Raw genomic sequence first — 18,890 nt, 5'->3', positions numbered from 1 at the left:
AAAAAAACATATTTTCTCACTTAATTATAGTTGCATCAGCCATGCAGATCGTTTTAATTTTATTTGCTTTTCTGCAACTGAGATTTTTTTGGATTTTGAGTTGATTTGGTGGAAGTTCAACAGCAAAGTCACTTTTAAATAAAGTTTGAGGAATTAAAGTTGAACAAAGTTTCAATAAAATTTGCTCAAGCTGCGTCCACCTTTTGAGAGCATAGGCAATCACTGTTAATCAAGTCTTGAAGTGAAAGAAAAAAAAAAAAATTACTTGTTACTGTTTCTGAATTTTAAAAACTGTACACTTCCAAGTTATTAACTTGGAAAAATATCAGTATACTGATGCAACTCCCATGTATGTTACTAAAGCCTGTTTGAGTGTCTGACTGAAACATAGCCGTGTACTGTTATAGCAAAATTTTGCAAAGCGCCACTGGGAGTTCTGTAGTGGTAAATGCTGTATACTACTATCAACGCAGAATATTTTATGATAGAAGAAATCTCAGACACAATACCACAAAACCTGGGCATAAATAATTGAAAATACTTTTTAAAAACTTGCTCGAACATACAAGTCATTGTAGTGTCAGAGAAGTATTTCATTTTAGCTCAACATTTAGTATCCTTTTGTATTTATTCACATCCGCTTCTGTTTTTTTTTTTTTGTGGCGGTCCACCTGTTTGCCAAAGACTGAATTTAGATTAAAAAAAAAGAATTTTGTCTTAATATCGGCCCATCGTTGCTCTTTCAGTTTCTGTCATTACTCTCATCTCCATTATACAGACAAATATCTGGTTATTAAATTATACAAGTCATTAGATACTAAATCGTGATAGATTGTGTTTTATTACCGGGGCAACGCAGTAAGGTCACAGCGCCGAGACTGCCGTTTTTATTATTTGGCAGCAACCCAAAATCTCCCGTGTGTGCGTTTGTGTGTTTGTGTTTGTGTGTACGTACGTGTCGTTTGCAGTGTTGAAATGGTTGATGGCGAGCGCGGGGCGAACTTTTACCACTCCTGTTCAGCAGCAACTACAGCTCCTGCCTCTCCTCTTCAAGGTAAAAAAAAAAACCAAAAAAAAAAACACACACACAAATACACACACAAACACACAGGTCCCAGCACAGCATTATTACCCACTCAATCTTACTTGCCCATTAAGCTCAATTTCTCTCTTCATTTACTCAAAATGGTGCGTGGCTGTGTGTCTTCCTACCTCTCTCCGCCCTCCCTCCCTCTCCGCTCCTCTCCTCTCTCTCCCTGCAGATTGCCCCGGTGGAGATTGATGAGAGCTATGATGAGATGAAGCAGGATGCGCGCACGTGTCTCTCTCTCATGTCCCAGGGCCTGCTGTATCCCGAGCACATCCCTCTGGTTCTGGCAGCGCTGGAGGAGGTAACACGCACGCGCACGCACACGCACACGCACACACACACACGCACAAAGATAAGCATAAACACATAGATAGTCTAAAACCCTCCGGCATACACATGCTCACACACACGCTGCCCCCACCTGCCTTGCTGTCAGTGCTCCGGACACCAGTGCTGCCCTAAGTGTTGTGTTCGACTATAAACAACCTATGCTGTTTTAATTAGCTTCCTTTATGACGCTCAAACATGTTTCTGCTGAGTTTTTTGTTTGTGAACGGTGCCCCTGCTGTGAAATTTCTGCCCTCAAATGCCTTCAGAATTTCCCACCTTTGGTGTCCACGGTTTCATATTTGATGATGGACGGTGCGAGAAAGCAGTGCAGTAACATTTCTCTCTTTCACCTCGACGCCCAAACTTAAATATTTTACATTTGCGGAAACCAGGTATCGTGTTGTGCACGTGAATTATTTAACGGGATAGTTGAATTTTCCTGGGGGAACGCTGGCTGTCCGAGTCAGATGCTGAATGCTAAATATATATTATTATATATACTATTGAGTTAGCAGGTGGTTAGCTTAGCATGGAGACTGAAATCAGGGGGAAGCAGTTAGCCTGGCTCAGCCTGGCTCAGGTAAAACAAAAACAAAAACAAAAAACTCACCAATTAAAAAGTTATGTCTTACTTCTTTATTAATACAAAGAAATAAATCCTTCAATAAATAGAAGCAAGACACAGGGAATATTTGCAGCACTTAACTCTTCCTAGAACCAAACTTCCTCTCGCGTAACGCTGCAAAAGGTGAAGAGTGTTTCCAAAAATGTCAAACTATTCCTTTAAAACTCAAGTGTGGGACATCTCGAGTCCCTATCTAGAGCCTCCAAAGCTTCTATATATAGTCTAGGCCCCTCATAAAATTGCTGGTCTCTGCTTGTTTGGAAGGCAAATGATTTTCTGCAAGAAGCCATCAATACTCCTCTCAGTGCACACACACACCGAAGGGTTTTCATGTGAGTCCGGCGTGCCAGATCTAATTTGATGTTTTTGAGAAACCCTGTCTTCTGTGAAGCCGTTGCCATCTGTGTACTGAGCACTGGGGATCTCACACGGCTCAGATGAGATGAGTGTTACCTCCTCCCTTCTTCTTTTTTTATTTTTTTTATTTTGATATTTTCTGTGAGTTTTTGGAACTTCCCAAACTCTGTAACCGACAGACGACGCGGTCCAAATCTGTGACGTCCTTTCATCGTCTCGGCCTGTTGTCTTATAAAATATGCACCCGATTCTTCTTGAACGCGGCCCCAGGTTTTTTTTTTCGCCGTGTTCAGCAGCGTCAGTATTTTAATAATTTCAGTGCCATCGTCAGGTCGAAATTTCAATTTGTCCAATATTTTGTTCAATGACCAAATCCTTGCAACACCCAGTGACATCAGCCTCCACTGTACGTTGTCTTTAGCGCTTGATAGAACATGTAGCCGTGCTAGTATGCTAAATTAAGATGGTAAACATGGTCATCATTACACCTTTTTAGCATTGGCACTCTAGCATTGTGATTATGAACAAGTTTGCATGCTGACATTTTGCCAACAGCGGGTACAGCCTCCCAGAGCCACTAATGTAGCTGCTGACTCATGTTCTTGTTATGCTACAGCTGAAAGATTTTCATTGTATAACACAGAAAAAAAACTTGAGGAACAGGTTGAAAGTAAATAAAGTAGTCTGACTCACCAGATGTAGGGTGTTGGTGTGAGCCTGCCATTGACACGACTGTTTCATCCACCTCCGGCCCCCCAATCCCCCGTCACTGTTTTACGAAGACGCCATTGCTGCTTCCTGGGCTTAACGCTGCCCAAGATGATTCTGATTAGTTTAAAGACATACAAACAAGCCGGACTGTTTACCAGAATAATATATGAATGCAGCACGAACCGTTCTCCAGCAGTGGCATCGTGTGTTGGAGAAAGTCTGTCTGAAGACGAACTGATACAAAATTAACTTGTTTTCACGAGATAATAACTTGTGCACACAACACATTGTGTAGAGCTCGTGTACTTCACAACATAATACTTTTGTTTGCACAAGATATCATTATTTGGGCCTTTGGGGCTCCGTACAAACCCCCCCCCCCCCCATTAATCTCTCATTACCTCGCCCCTTTTCTCGCTTCTTTTCTCTCTAGATGGCAGCCAGCAGGTCATGGCACGCACGCTTCTCAGTGCTGACCTACCTCCAGATCATGATTTTCTACAACTTGTTTACTGTGCTCAGTGTGCCTGCTGAGGTTCTCCGCATCCACAAGCTGGTGATGCAGCTGCTGCTTGACGAGCAGCTTGAGGTAATGTATTCACAGGAAAGCAGCAAACACTGGTTTAACGCAACCTCTGCGCCTCTGCAAGGTATAATTGTCAGAAGATTATAAAGGGGCCACTTATGGTCCCCTCGTCTCTTCTTCACTAAATCTTAATCCTTCTTTACTGTTTACGGTTATTGCTTAAAAATAACAGTCTACCTTATTTCCCACTGTAGTTACAGGGACGTTGACAGAGCACTATGGCTGTCCTGCACTCTTTTGTAGGTGGTAATTTAAGCAGTCAAACACCAGCATCATAAGTCAATCTCATGGTCAAAATATTCATTGATTTGCTCTAAATTAATTATTAATGTCCATTTATTGACTGCAATAAAATCAACTTTACTGCGCAGAATGTAGAAGTCTCTTCTAATATTGAGTTCTGTCAGCTTTTGTGTAATCCATGTCCTGCTTTTAAAACCTTTATCCCATCTCTTCACGTTGATCTAAATGCATAGCACAGGTGGAAATCAATAACAACCATGTTGCCTAATTACAAACACAGTTACTTCTCTTAATATTTTGTTAACGGTGCGAGAGTGCAGCTGGCGAATGCCTCGCCTTTGTATCATTGTCTGTTTCAATGTATCAACCATCACTCAGTGCATTTTCATAATTTATGCAAAGTGATGCAGGAAGGCAGCGACGTTCTGCAAGTGAATTTTACCTCAGTTTAACTCGGCATCCTCCTCCTCCTCCTCCTCCTCCTCCTCTTCCTCCTCCTCCTCCTCCTCCTCCTCCTCCTCCTCCTCCTCCTCCGCTCATCTCTGTCCTGTGTACCTTGCTTTCCCCCGATCTCCTCGCACTCGCCTCTTAATAAATTGTGCATGGGTCTTTTTTTTTTTTTCCTAATTCTGACTCTTTCTCTCTGCTTGCTGTCCTTCCCTCCCCCCTCCTTTCCTTTCTCTTCCTTTAGGTGAGGGACATGGCATGCACCACCCTCAGTGGTTTACTGCAGTGCCAGTTCTTCCCTCTGGAGTCCAGTCTGCAGACACAGCTCCAGACGCTGAGTCAGACTCGCCTCCCCAAGGCCAGAGGAGAGCTGGCCTCCACAGGTACACGCACGCACACGCACGCACACACGCGCGCACACACACACACACACACACACACACACACACACACACACACACACACACACACACACACACACACACACACACACACACACACCTTTGTGCACGTCACAATCACACAGTGAGGCAATCACAGTAATACTTGCCCTATTACCCTTTCTTATCCCCAAGGAACTGTGAACCTTGAAATTCTAAAGCCTATTTTAACTCTCTTTTGTGTGTGTGTGTGTGTGTGTGTGTGTGTGTGTGTGTGTGTGTGTGTGTGTGTGTGTGTGTGTGTGTTCTTGCGCGTAGACTTAGTGCGGCGCCATGCTGGAGTGCTCGGCCTCAGTGCGTGCATCCTGTCGAGCCCCTACGATGTTCCCCCCTGGATGCCTCAGATACTGATGGACCTGAGCGACCATCTCAACGACCCACAGCCTATAGAGGTACAAACACACACACACACACATATATATAAACATCTAATTCAAAACAGTGTGAGCTGAAAAAATACAATTTCATTGTCCAATTGAGGAGAAAATTGTGTCTTTGGCCTTTCTTCAGGCATGAAGCAGACATACAATGTAATCCGTGGAGCAGAGTTTCAATAATACATTACAGTCATGGGGAGCCACTGCTGATGATAATTTACTGCTTCTCCTGTTGCAAAGTGAAAACGATGAGAAACAAAATACAATGAAAAAAAAAAATCTATATATATAGATATAGATATATATATTTGTAATTCGATGAATTAAATAGTCGATTAGAAAGGAATACTGGGAAGAATAGTTGTACAAAAATTATATTTCAAATCGTGGAAACGGCAGATTTTGTTCATACTCGCAAAGAATGCATGTCTTGGTTTCTTTTGTCAAGCTCAGGTTAAAGGAACCCCCTTCCTTCCTTTAAATTTAATCTAATCGAATTGTTTCGTTAGAAGGTCATAGTTGAAAACAAATACACTTGATGTTTAAGGCATGAATATATCTTGAGTTTGTGATCAGTTGTTTTAATTCCCTGTTTTTGTGTCCTTGTTGAACCAACTAACTTTTCCCTCCTAACTTGCTTCACTTTAAATAATTTCTACATTGCTCATCTAAATTGTTGTATCTCGCATTTTAACATTAATGATTTATTATTCCCTCATTAGTTTTTAATTGATATAAACAAGTAGACCAAAGATTGCCAGCTGCAGTTGGATTCTACATTATGTGTCTCCACATCAGTGGCTTTGTTTTTTTGGTTGTTGTTTTCTTTAATCGCTGAAAACAGGAACTATTTACTTTGCAAGTCATAATCAACGTCGTTCTAGTTCCACTATTAAACGTAAGTGTAGGTTTCCTTGTAAGAATAGATAGTGGCTGTTATCAAGAGTGAAGATGTGCTTTTGACTTTTTTCACTGCTTCAAACCAATGAAGCAAAAGAAAGCGCTGCTATCAACATCCTCTTTATTGCAGGACTTTACGGCAGAGTTTAATGGAACTTTCCCAACACGGAGAAACAAACACATCCCTTTGGCCTGATATACATTAGTGTAGAAGTTTGGCACTGTAACATCTTGTTTATCTAAAAGCCAAATATCTTTACTTTTACTTTTGTACTGCACATAATACAGTAACTGATATATAAGTTAGTAAAAGCCTGAAATATTCTGGTGTACAGGTTTAAGTTGTTTTGACTCAGTGTGCAAGGCCAGTAACAAAAGGCAAGTTAGATTATTTCATTAGTTTTTTCATGGGATTTCTTCGATGTTATGTTGTGAATGCTTTTGTCAGTGATTGATTCGTTTCTTTGAGGAAAAAGAAGTTTGTGAAAATGATTTGAGTTGGTTTTCTTTTTCTGACTTTCCTGCAAATGTTCAGAAACAACAGTATAAAATACTCTTGAGGAAAAGTTCTTAATTTATGAAAAGAAAATGTTAATAGGTGTTACAAGCAAAACGCAGTCATAAAGTATCAAAGGTAAAGGTCCTATTACACAACAAAATGCCTCTTTATGATCTTTACATGTATTATTGGACTATTTTAATGTATAGATTTGCATTTTATTCTTGTAGTTGGTCGATACTGAGATCATTTGAATTACTTCATGTGCTGTTTGTTTGTTTAATCCGCAATCAATTCTACGTTTACATGGATATTATGTTGATCTTTGAAAAATCTTGCATAACTACAGTTGTCAAATTAATGTAGAGGAGTAAACATGCAAGTATGAAGTAGCATATCGGTGATACTCAAGGAACGTCCACCACTGCTTCTTGTGTATTGTTTACAAAGGTGCGCTCTGCATTCTGAATGTGGCTTATTGAAATGTGTGGTGTCTTCCAAGTCCTTCCAGGATAGAAATAGATCTATGATTTTGTTTTCTGTCCCAAGATGACGGTGAAGAAGACCCTGTCGGAGTTCAGGCGCACTCACCACGATAATTGGCAGGAGCACCGGCAGTGCTTCACCGATGACCAGCTGCTCGTGCTCACAGACCTGCTGGTGTCGCCCTGTTACTACGCCTAGACAGCCATCTGCCTTCTAGGTGCTCTACAGACATGATTGACCGCTACTGCAGAAAAAAAATAATGACACCTTCGAACACTGTTGGGAACTCAAATCCTCTGTGCAGCCTGTTAAAATAATGTCTGATAATGTTGGCTCTCCCTCTGTAACCTCACATGCCACAGTTGGCCTTCAGCAGGAAAGCAGTCGTGGGCAGAACGGCTTCAAATATTTAACTCACTTGTTGTGTTTGTTTTATCTCGCCAAGCAGCTCAGCAGCCCCAAAGGTGGCAACTTTAGAGATAAAGGTGTGTATTTAGTTTCTTCTTGTTCTTGTTGAATATATTCAACCACTGATATGCCCAGATCTGCCAGAAACCTCTCTTCAGAACATGATTTCTCATCACAGTTTTTCACTCTACTGAAGCCACTATTAAAACATTCCTGAATAAGTATAAAGCACTATAATTCTATCTATTTACTTACTAAAGGAAAGAAAAACATTCTCTATGATAATATAAATGTGTAGAATATAAAGATTCTACAGTTGTAATGTAACACTTATAATGCAAGGTAATACTGTTTTTAAAATATTATACCTAATATCGATATAAATTATATAATTTACAAAAATATAACACTTATAAGCATATATACCTATTAGTGTATAACATTAAATAATTACAGAGGCATTGTCCTATATAACAGTGTTGTGTTACACAATAGTTCAGCACCGATAATTTCCTGTTTGCATCATTTGCAAAGTGAGATGCATTTTTTTGAGGGAGGAAGTGTGAGTGTGATGTGTTGCATGTTTGTAGGGTTCACTGACCAGATAAAATACATGCACTTTATCTCTGCAATCAAACATTAAGGCTTTTTCTTGCAGGGTTAGTTTTTGGTTTAGTGCCAACAAATGTTTTGTTGTACAGATGCCACTACAAGGAATAAACACTGGTTCAACTGTGTGTGTGTGTGTGTGTGTGTGTGTGTGTGTGTGTTTAAGAAAGACAGGATCACAAATAGAGCTGTCACTATTTTATTCTTCATGTTGACTCCTTGTTGATGCAGTGCTGTTGAGTTTGATATGTTCACTGTGCTGAGACGTGTGCTGGCAGGAGGACAAGGAACTGGTAGCTGATGCTGGTGTGCCAAAAGGTACAGATAGTGCGACAAAGTAGGAGTAAACATTGTGTCTGTTTGTGTGCGAGTGTTTATCAGTGTCTACAATGATAACCGCTGTGAAATGTGGTTTTGGTATCAGGAAGAGAGATGCAGGGTATTTAGCAAAGCCGAATCATTATTAAGTAACTTTGGAAAGAATTACGATATTAACTTCTAAAAAAAAAAAAAAAAAGGGGGGGTGCTTGAACATGACGGAGTTTGTTTGTAAACCTAATATTAAAGTTTAGTTTTAGAAATTCAAACGTGAATCTCAACTTTGTGGCAAACCTTGTTCTCCTTGTTTTTAATCATTATAATCCAAATTTGTCCCACAAAAATCAAAGCAGCATAATACAGGCCCCATTATGTTAATGTGGTGACTTATTTATAACAAGCTGTCAGGAAAAATAAGGCTAAGTACAGTAAGATGGGGAAAAATTGTCTACCAGCACGCTCACAGCTCTGAAAGGCTGCAATTTCACCAGTTGTTTTTACAGTGTTCATTATGTTAACGTGTTAACATGCTAATATTTGCTAATTGGCACTTAACACCTAATTACAGCTGAGGCTGATGGGAATGTCATTTTTCTTCAGGTATCTGGTCATAAACCAAATTAAAACAAATTGTGAATGCGTCCTGGTAATGGACCTGAAGAAAAATGATGGGATCAGTGTCATTTAAGGGATATCTGTGTCATAGAGCTGAGTATGTTTGCTTTTCGGACCAGTGAATAAAAGAAAATATCTTCAACACATCATCTAGGGATTTGAGAAATTATAGCGGGCACCTATTGTTTTGTTTTTCTGATATGTTATGAACAAAACTATAATAAAAATAGAGGAAACCCACAGTCCTGATAAGCCAGATAATCTGAACTTTTGAGTGCTAAACGCTTAATAAAAAATAAACTGTTTTATTTTTGTATTTTTTTTACTTGTATTGTAGTTTTTCTAATCTCGCCTATTCAATACTATACTGGGAAGAAAAAAAAAATCAATATTGACAGAATATATTTACATTCAAAACATGAATTTAAACCTTTTTTATTTGTGCTGCTATATTCAAAGCTTATTATGTGATTTACATATTATGTAGTTTTTGGATGCTGTTTTTGCCTTTTTATTTTGAAGCGGCTTTCACTACTTATGGACACTGTATGGTGACATTTCTGTGCAGTGTGACACAAAAGAGGTCAAGAGAATATCTGTACCTGACAAATATCCAGATTGGCCCCATATTCGTGGTTCTTAAACCCTGAGATTATCTGACAAATCCAGCCTGTTAAATAAATAATGAATCAAGTCTTTATTTAATCATAATCAACCTACTTTGAGTGTTTCTGTCCATTTAGTAGCCTTTCTCTTACTAAAGTTTCAAGAGAAAACAGATGTGTGTCTGAGTCCTCAGGCAGAATAGTCCTCACAGCATCCGCCAGCTGAAACAGGTATTCTGTATTTTTACCACTCGGACCGACAGAGTTGATGATCTGGTTGGCGATCTCCTCCATGGGTGCGGGGCCGAGGTAGTCGGGATTGTCCTGAGAGCCGATGTAGAGCAGCGTCTGGCTGGGCGAGGGAGTGAGTGGTGGACGGGGGTGGAAGGTCACCGTGATGACCTGATAACCACCTTTTTCTCTGTAGTCGAGGTAGCTCTTCACTTCCTGTTCCCGGCCTGTCGGCAGCTTGTAGGCGACGCCCCAAACACACCCCTGAAGAGGAGGCGAGGGAGAAAACTACAATAACTGCAATGATTTTTACAATGGGTTCATAATAAATAGAAATATTTTAAGCAAAACAAAGTGGACTGGCCCCACTATTGTACGTGTGTATTTGCTGGTTTCTTAGTCCTCAACGGTAGTGAATGGAATATCTTGAATCAGACATACAATTTGAAGAAACCAACGTGGGCTTTATTATAATATTGAAGTTCATTGCAGTTTTATTATTTGACCTTCGACAATGCCACATTTCTCAAGAAAATAACTGGCAGGTTGCCCCTAATAGTTGTAGCCACATTACAGAGTAAGGTATAGTACCGTTATGTTTAAGAGGGGTTATAACTCACTTTAGGATCCTCCACCAGTGTGACAACCCGGCCAGGCTGTAAAGGACACAAACAGAGGATCAGACACTTTGAAAAACGAAGACATATAAATGAAAGAAGTCTTCAAATAAATCCCGGTGTTTGTGGGATGTTAGACTCGGAAAATGATCCATGAAGCTACAGTAAGAATATAACCAATATTGCAATGTAGCTATAACCTGGGATGCGCCGTATAAATCACCATAACCTAGTTGCCCTCCGTGTGGCTCTACTTGTTACCAATGCTGTAATAGCAACTTTTTCAACAGACTATTTCACCACTGATTCATATTTAATATCTGAAGAGACGTGCATACACGTCTGCGTTTGTAGAAGAGCCAATAGGAATACCTTCCTTGGGAAATGGCCCATGATTGGCCAAAAGTATTGGGCTCGGTTTACTAAACCCTGAATACGGAGCCAAAATAAAGGGCAGAAATCTGGTGTTTTCTCAGACTACTTGATTACAATATGCTGTGTCATGACCTGGCTCAAAGGAAGGGCAAAATGTGGAAACCACACACACAAAGTCAAATGAATTTATAACTTTATTTTTGCAGCAAACGCCGGAGTAGACAGTCTAGTAGCACAATATGTTATATAACGTGATGTCTCACAATAAATCCAAATGTATTGACATTTTAAAGTACAATGTGTACTTGGTCAGACATTCAAATTGAACTCCACAGACTGTCTCAACTCAGTATTGCATCAGTTAACGTTACGACTTTTTTGTTTACTTGCCAGTATATATCCCAAATCAACACTCACCTTGCCCGGTACTCCCCGGTGGTCGGTACTGCCCTGCCAAAACCGACGGCTGAAGCCTTTTATGAAACCAATCTTTTTTTCTTCATAAGGAAAATCGACTTTCCATATCAGGGACCCGTAGCCGAAAACCCACATGATAAGACAGTAAGCGTACGTTTCCTTAACGACAAGGACGGATGGAGACGGACGAACCGGCTTCGTTTTATTGTAACAACTATAACTTCAGTCGATGGTCATCGTGTTATAATGACCGACATGCTCACCTTTATTAACAAACAAAAAAACATGCTTATAAGGTCTGTCCCAGGAACACATTTTCAAGTCATCTGGATTACGCAAGTGCCCCAACTTCCGCTGAATAACTTTCAGTATAAACCGCAGTCGTCGACCGTATTGACCATTTTCTCAACATTTCAAACTGCACAGTGGATATTCAGCCATCGGTTCAAATAAAAGCTCCAATCTTTCCATAGAGCTTTCATTAGACCCTGGGCTTTACCGTCACAGCCGCTTATTTTGAACCGAAGGGCTTTTATTTTGAAGGCGAAGCCGTCATTCCGGATGTTTTTAGCTACTTCGGTGACTCGACTCTCATTTAGGTCAAAAGGTACGGAAAAGAGCAAAACCTTGTCAACGTGACATACTAAATGTCCAATCACAACACTTCGACTACGGAAATAGTTCAAGTTCGACAGGTGGCTATGGCAATCCCATAACAATCGGGTGCTGTATATGCCATACTTACTTTTATGTTTATATCACTACATCAGAATTTGTATCCAACACTGATAAAACCACATAAGCCACTAAGCATTGATTTTGACCTTGTACTGGTTGTTTTTAGTATAATGGATATATCAAAGAATAATAAACGTGTTTTTTTTAAAATTATTATTTATGATATTAATGCTACAACTTAATTAACAATAATTCTGCTCATGTGACCTCATCTTGTGGAAAAAGTTAATTCAATTCAATTCTCAGAAACAATTTTACCAGTGATTTTTTTTTTTCTCTCTCTCTCTGTTTAGATGATCTGCTTGGTCTATTAAATATTCTTCCCGAAGCCCCTAAATGTTCTTGTACGACCGCTGATATGGACCCATTAATTTATTTTCAATAAATGTCTACTTGTGCCTTGCACTTGAAGTGGAACAGATAACGCACGAGTTTCCATCCTGACACCAGGGGGTGCTGACTTTCTATTTCGCACAGAGTATCATGATGTACTCTCCCATATAAAATGCTCTTCACGTGTGCCGTGGTGAGCACTGATTCAGAACCAAATAAAGTGGACAGCAACAGTCTGGCTTGTAATGTCAGCTCCGTGCACAGGAGCCCTACTCGTTCTGCGTCTGAGAGAGACTAGTCAGCAAATCTTTTATGTAATGTACCAGGCTCCAGTTTAGAGAGGGAGATCTGCGGTGGAAATCCCCAGTTGGGTTGGAATATGTTGCAGAGGAAACATCTGCTATAAAGACACCCCCTGTTCAAGACACCGAAGGCAGACCTGCTGCGGCGGAGCTTGTCACTGGAAGGCAACAGAGGACCGAAGGCTGTCTAAAATGTGGAAATGACTGTGAAAACAATAACCACGTCAACTGCTCTAGAAACATGTGGCCGCCAACTCAAAATTATACCCTTCTTGTTTTTCATCTCATAACGCCTCCTGTAATTTATAACAGGCTGTTCTGTAAATGCAGCAGTTTAAAGTAGTGTGAATGCCCCATGCTGTGAAAATAATTAGATATTTCTATACTAACAATAACCCTCCATTCAGCTACACAGACGTGCCATTACACGTAAGCCACGAAGCTAAATCTGCTCAAAATATCTTAAACCTAATATACATCTAATTATCTCATCCACATGCGAATCAACACCACCAACAGTTTACTAATCGTCTCATGATCGTGCCTTATTTTGTAGCATTTGTCTTTGACAGGGACACATTTCTCTAAGAAATAATAAATTGTGATTTTTTTTTTTTTTTTTTTTTTTTCCTGCTATTTGTTTGCGTCTTATTAAGATGACAAACAACACAGACATTTAGGGGAATGTAAACAGAATTTTCTACATCGTGTTTGTTTTCTAAGAGACAAGAGGCAGAATATGTTATATTTTCTCTGCTGAAGAAAATATGCTGTATGAGCCTTAACTAGGTGAATTTGGCAAATTTGTTATCTCTTGTTCGGAAGATGGTAAACAAAGACGTAGGAGTAAATGTGAAAATAACTCGGGAGGGATGAATGTGAATAGAATTTACTGTAAAAATGTTCTTTTCCTCTGTCTACTTCAGTACCAATGTAAAGACCCAATTTCTATTCAGTGTAGCTTTCAGTTCTAAAAGAGACCACAAGCATTAAATGGCTTCAAAAATCCAAACTAAATCTACTATAATCCACCCTTTATTCCCAAAGTAATCCAAATACTTGTGTCAACAGGATAATCGTGACAAATCAAATAAGTCATTATTCCAAAACAATTCATCACTGTTGGTATGTAGGTGGCTTTTTCCCAGTCTCTTCCTCCATCGCTTTCTCCATACATGTTACATTAAGTTCATTTTATTCTCATAGGCCTTCTCTAACAAGCATATCCTCTCAGTTCCAGTCTCTTCTCCCCACGCTCCTCCTCTCTTTGTGTTCCTTCTCCAACTGCAGAGCTGCTCCTAAACCTTCCTATTCTCTTCCTGCACTGTCTTCTGTTTATTCATCAGGGAGGTGGCCAAGATAGAGCTACACTCAACCACTTTTCCTGTCTTTTGTTCATTTGTACAAGCTCACTTTCATTTAGGAAGGCTGCATTTGACTCAACAACATGCCATCTAATCATGTTTTTTCTTTTTGCATTTAAAGGGACACTACAAATTTTACGCGTCAAAATCGGTTTCCTTGACGAGATGAGCACTACACAGCCTGTGAAAATAGTTGTACAATGTTCTCTGTGGCTTTGGGGGGAGCTCATCATGCCCTCAAACGAAGCACTTATCCATTTGGACCCAAAAGGAGGAGGTCAGGTGGCGTCATCATCGAGCCACAAAGTCCTCTGAGGACAGATCGGGGCGGATGGATGACCAAAACATCAGACCAGACACAGGAGACATTCAATGCTTCTTTTTCTTTTTTTTACTATGGCCGCAGTTGTTTCCTGACCTTAACCACATGCTTTTATTGCTGTAACCATGACAACAAAGGTCCTCTAACCTCAACAAAGTGGTAATTCTAAATCAAACCACGATATTTCTCGAACTTAACCCAGTTATTTTTTTTTCCCTTAAAAGGTAATCAACCTTATCCACAGCAATGCCTGGTAAAAAAAAACAACATCATTTTCAAATAGTGATGTCATCCTATCAATAGAGGCACTAGAGCAGAAAATGATCCTTTCTTCTGGGAGGTATGAAATGATGACGTATTTTTGGAATTTAATTTGGCATGACTTCTCAGTTGAAAGCGTGCTATTTGAAATGTTTGGGCAGTTATTAAGCACAGAGTGTGTAACAAAAGGTGCCATTTAATTACTTCACGGGAAATGTAGGATCGCAGTGCTTTTAGAGCGTGACTCATACTAGGGACTGAAAATCAGGATATGTCGGCCTGTGCTTCATTGATTTTGACCATTCTTTTTTTTTTTTTTTAAATCTGTCTTGCATGTCCCTCGGTTTTATGGAAGTACAATACTAAATCACACAAGTGCCCCTTTAAGACGAGTTACACTCACCACAGTCTGTTTTCTTGTACTCTCTGCCCTTCTCTGAGTGGGTTTTCTTGTTGAGACCAAGAATCCAAGAAAATGGGTCTGTTTCCCTCTCAGTCCTTTGTATTTTGTGCCAAGGCATTATTCTGGTAAACCCAGTTACACGGCGCTTTGCTAAATGGAGCTTTCAACATTCAGAACTTCTTTTGAGTTTGTGTATTTTAGCCGAAGGTGGAAAGCTATTTAATAGGCTGTATTTCACAGTGCAGGCCACTTTAATCAATTTACAATCAATATTTCTTGTTATTGCTCATACTGAGCAAACATGCGCCACCACTGTTACTGTCTTTAGTCTGTTCCTCTACTCTTTCAACTGCTCTTTTCTCTCTGGTTGAGCTTTGAAAAGAGATTTCTTCAGATAGTGGATCCTTTTCTTCTCGCCATCCACCTGCAGGATCATCTGACTAACCTCCAGTATTTAGTTTTCCTCCTGCAGCAATTGAGGTCTACAAAACCCATCCAGAGGTCTCCTCCATATTGACTCACTCCAGCAGCAGTGTTTTCACACAAAAAAAAAGCTCTTGAACCGCTGACTCCATCTCAGCAGCCATAGTGAGGAATCGGCCAGCTGAGCTATAAAAGTCCACTATATGCAGAGAGCAGAGTTGAGTGGGCCATTTTGGGCTCTGAGGCCTCAGACTGTTTGATCCTGAACTGCTCATATGACTCCTGAGATTTCTCTAACAGGCTCAAATACAGGCTCGCTGAATGCAGCCACATCAATGCAGTTGTACTTGCCAGAGAATGTGAATCAATTCTGGGTATAACTAATAATGATGATATGAAGGACTGTGAGATAAGAAAGTCATTATTACCAAGTCAATATTATCTATTTTGACTCCGTTTTTACACTGAGACTGCAAAAACCTAATTTGTAAAAAACGTTGGACCAGCACAAGCATTGACTAATTAGAATAATAGAACGAGCGAATCATGTTCACATTGGCATGACTGATATACTTCCTCTGTCTTCAAACATTGTTGATGTAATAATAGAGATGATGATAAAAATGGGAAAGTTTCATGGATGATGAATGCTGTGTTCTCTTTTGTCTCATCAGAAACAAAAGCCAAAACATTAGGAGTCCATGTGATGATAGAATCATCTGTTAACATATTTTAATATTTCAAAATTTATGTAAAGTTGAAGTTTCTGCCCAAAAAAACTGTGGGGGATAAAAAAAAAAAAAAAAGTGCCATTGCTTTGCCTCGAGAAGGCTCTTTTGATTGAAATGCTGATAATGAAATGAAAGAAGCTGTGGACTCTTTGGTATTTGCTTTTCTAAACCACTAAGAAGAGAGCAATATCTTCTGTTCATTCATGTTCTTAAAAACATATGCTTTCATAAGCCCAAATTGTATTATGCTTTACAACAGCGAAGCACAAGCTACTTTTTCTCATTAACTGATATCAAAGAGGAAAACATCAGACAGCAGTGCAGTTAAACATAGCTATTTTTTCTTCATTTTATTTTTACCTCAAATAAATGTATTGTCTAAATTGTAATCTCAGAAAGAAAAATCAGCTGCCCAGTCAACCAATTTGTATTCTTGTTCTTCCTGCACATACAAAAATGCCGATATATCACACTTGGAACTGACGATGCTAAAGGGATTTGAGATATTTTCTCCCAAAATTGGTATAAATAAGGCTTAAGTCAAGTCATTGCAAAGGAAACTAATACTCTAAAGCTTCCTTGAGCTCTGCTTTCTCCAAAGCTATAACTTTATCAGGATGTTTGAGTGAGAACCATGAAGTGTTATATCACAAGGGACTTCCTTTGGTTTTTCAAACTGCCAGATTGACCAGTTTAAAATTAACTCCATCTTGGGAACGGCACACTATGTGGCAGACTCCACAGCACAATTTGTGACCCAGGGGATGTGTGGGATGTAAAAATGTGGATCTATTCATAAAAAAGTAATAATAAACAGCAATGAGGAATTGGACGTTATGACACAGATCTGCGTTGGTTCAACCATGCTGTTAGTCTTTTTTGGGCAAATAAAAATGGGAATGTTTCAGAGGTTATGTTTTAAATAGAAGAGAATGAAACCATTCAAAAGTATTTGCTAAGAAAGAGTAGGCACCTATGGCCCCTGTTTCTCTCCAAACCAGTGACACTGTGTCTGCATTACATCAATCTAACACTACAGCATTTGGACTGATGGTCGTCCTCAAGCAGCAATGAAAAGAATTTCACGTCTGAGTGGTATTCTAGGAGAGAGAGCTCGATGTAGATAAAAAAAACTGACCCTGACAGAGGCGGCATGGCTGTTCACCTTGATCTCAGAGTAGATCAAGTGCCCACTTCCACGCTGGCGGATCTGTGAGCTTGTACTCATGTGCAGCAATGCTTTGAGCTAAGATGACCATACAATTTGAGTAATTATGGTAGTGCTAAACAAAAAAAAACAGTTTCACAGTTGGGCAGCATGAATGTCCACACTTAAAGTTCATGACAGTCCACTGGTTAGGTGTTGCGATATTTCACTCAGAACCACAAATGTAAACCTCACGGTGGTGCTGGAGGACAATTAGATGATCAATAAGTGATATATATATATGACATAAATATGAATGTCAATTTTTTTTTTTTTGCCAATCCATGTAGCATATGTTCCATGGCACTAAAGGAAAGTTCAGGGAATCATCACAATCAGCAGGATTCATCCTGTCGACACAGAGAATATTTTCACCAAATTTGATGGCCTTTCATGACTAGCCTCGCTCCCTCAATTATTGCTTAAAGGTTCAGTCTTCACTGTGATCATAGTCTGCCAACCCAAGTCGTATTAAGGTTTGCGAAGGCTTTCTGAAAGCCGGCCATTCAGCGACCAATGGGGTTAGCCAAGTGCAATCACACTGAAGTCGAGTGTCTGTTTCTAAGTGCAGTTCCAATAATGGCGTGTGTTGGCGCACAACATACATTATATGGTGGTCAATGCCAATTGGCTGAAAGTTGCTCCAGTAGTTTCAGAAGGAACCTGAGGTCTATGGCAGTTAGGATGCAACCACTGAAAACAATGCCCACTGGAATGTGTCCAGACCCATATATACAATAGAGTATTTGGGTAATACCAGCCTAACAAAACAAAGTGGGTCTCCAAAATCACATTGTCTAAAACCCATTAATGTTGAAAAAAAAAAAATTGCTGGCAATCCTTTTGATAGTTGTTGAGATAATTCAGGCTGAACTAAAGAGGTGGACTGACCAAATGAGAACAAGATTGCCATCCGTAGAGCACCGCAAGACTTGAAATAGGCTGCACTTGTGTTAATTACTCAAGCAGAACTTGGGGTAGAAAAGAAAGTCTTGGCGTTGCGCTGGCATAACTTTTGGATTGGAAAGAGGGCAGGCTTGGGTCTGAAGTTTAAGTGCAGAGATGACTCTGCCAGAGCTGATGGACAACTGGCACGCAGTCAGGGCCAAGATGGAGTTATGGCCATATCAGAGCAGAGCCAGTGTTGGTGTCAATCTGGCTGAAGAGCCACAGAGGAGATGCAGAGCAGATTTAGTCAGCCAGAGAAAAATTTGAGCAAAGATAGAGCTGATGCCCATTCTGGAGATGAGTGGGAGTTGATGTCAGAGAGGGAGTCTCGCTTTTACTGAGGAAGCAGGAGCTGATGACGAAGAAGAAGATGAGTGGAGTCTGAGTTGCGTCAGAGTGGAACCAACCAGATAATTGCTGGAGAAGAGCCAGCACAAAGCTGCTGGAGTCTGTAGTGAAGTCAAGAGAAAGAACTGGAGTGGGGGAGGAAAGCTTAGATGGAGAGTTGTAAGAGACTGGGGATTCATGAAAGTTCTTTTCTCATTCCATTTTATTCCTTTTCTGATCTTAAC

At 39.9% G+C, this 18,890-nt stretch overlaps 2 protein-coding genes across 2 annotated transcripts in view; one reads left to right on the top strand and one right to left on the bottom strand.

Annotated features, from left to right (window-relative positions):
• psme4b (proteasome activator subunit 4b) overlaps positions 1 to 8,636 on the top strand; it is a 36,612-nt gene extending 27,976 nt beyond the window's left edge. The window contains exons 42-47 of the mRNA XM_069160368.1: positions 969 to 1,054; positions 1,263 to 1,391; positions 3,547 to 3,702; positions 4,634 to 4,772; positions 5,088 to 5,221; positions 7,155 to 8,636. Coding sequence (XP_069016469.1) covers positions 969 to 1,054; positions 1,263 to 1,391; positions 3,547 to 3,702; positions 4,634 to 4,772; positions 5,088 to 5,221; positions 7,155 to 7,289 — 779 coding nt within the window. The 3' untranslated portion in view covers positions 7,290 to 8,636. The remainder of the gene's footprint in view (positions 1 to 968; positions 1,055 to 1,262; positions 1,392 to 3,546; positions 3,703 to 4,633; positions 4,773 to 5,087; positions 5,222 to 7,154) is intronic.
• chac2 (ChaC, cation transport regulator homolog 2 (E. coli)) lies at positions 8,292 to 11,905 on the bottom strand. Its single transcript, XM_069160367.1, has 3 exons — positions 11,287 to 11,905; positions 10,498 to 10,533; positions 8,292 to 10,141 (listed from the first exon to the last, which is right to left on the bottom strand). Exons 1-3 carry the CDS (start codon positions 11,419 to 11,421, stop codon positions 9,758 to 9,760), a joined length of 555 nt encoding a protein of 184 aa, XP_069016468.1. The 5' UTR covers positions 11,422 to 11,905; the 3' UTR covers positions 8,292 to 9,757.
• Between the last annotated feature and the right edge of the window lie 6,985 nt (positions 11,906 to 18,890).

This window comes from Embiotoca jacksoni, unplaced genomic scaffold (assembly GCF_022577435.1).
Source record: "Embiotoca jacksoni isolate LCO1_2020_lvr unplaced genomic scaffold, fEmbJac1.0.p SCAF_26, whole genome shotgun sequence".
Lineage (NCBI taxonomy): Eukaryota > Metazoa > Chordata > Actinopteri > Embiotocidae > Embiotoca > Embiotoca jacksoni.
This window is presented reverse-complemented; position numbering and strand designations above follow the sequence as displayed.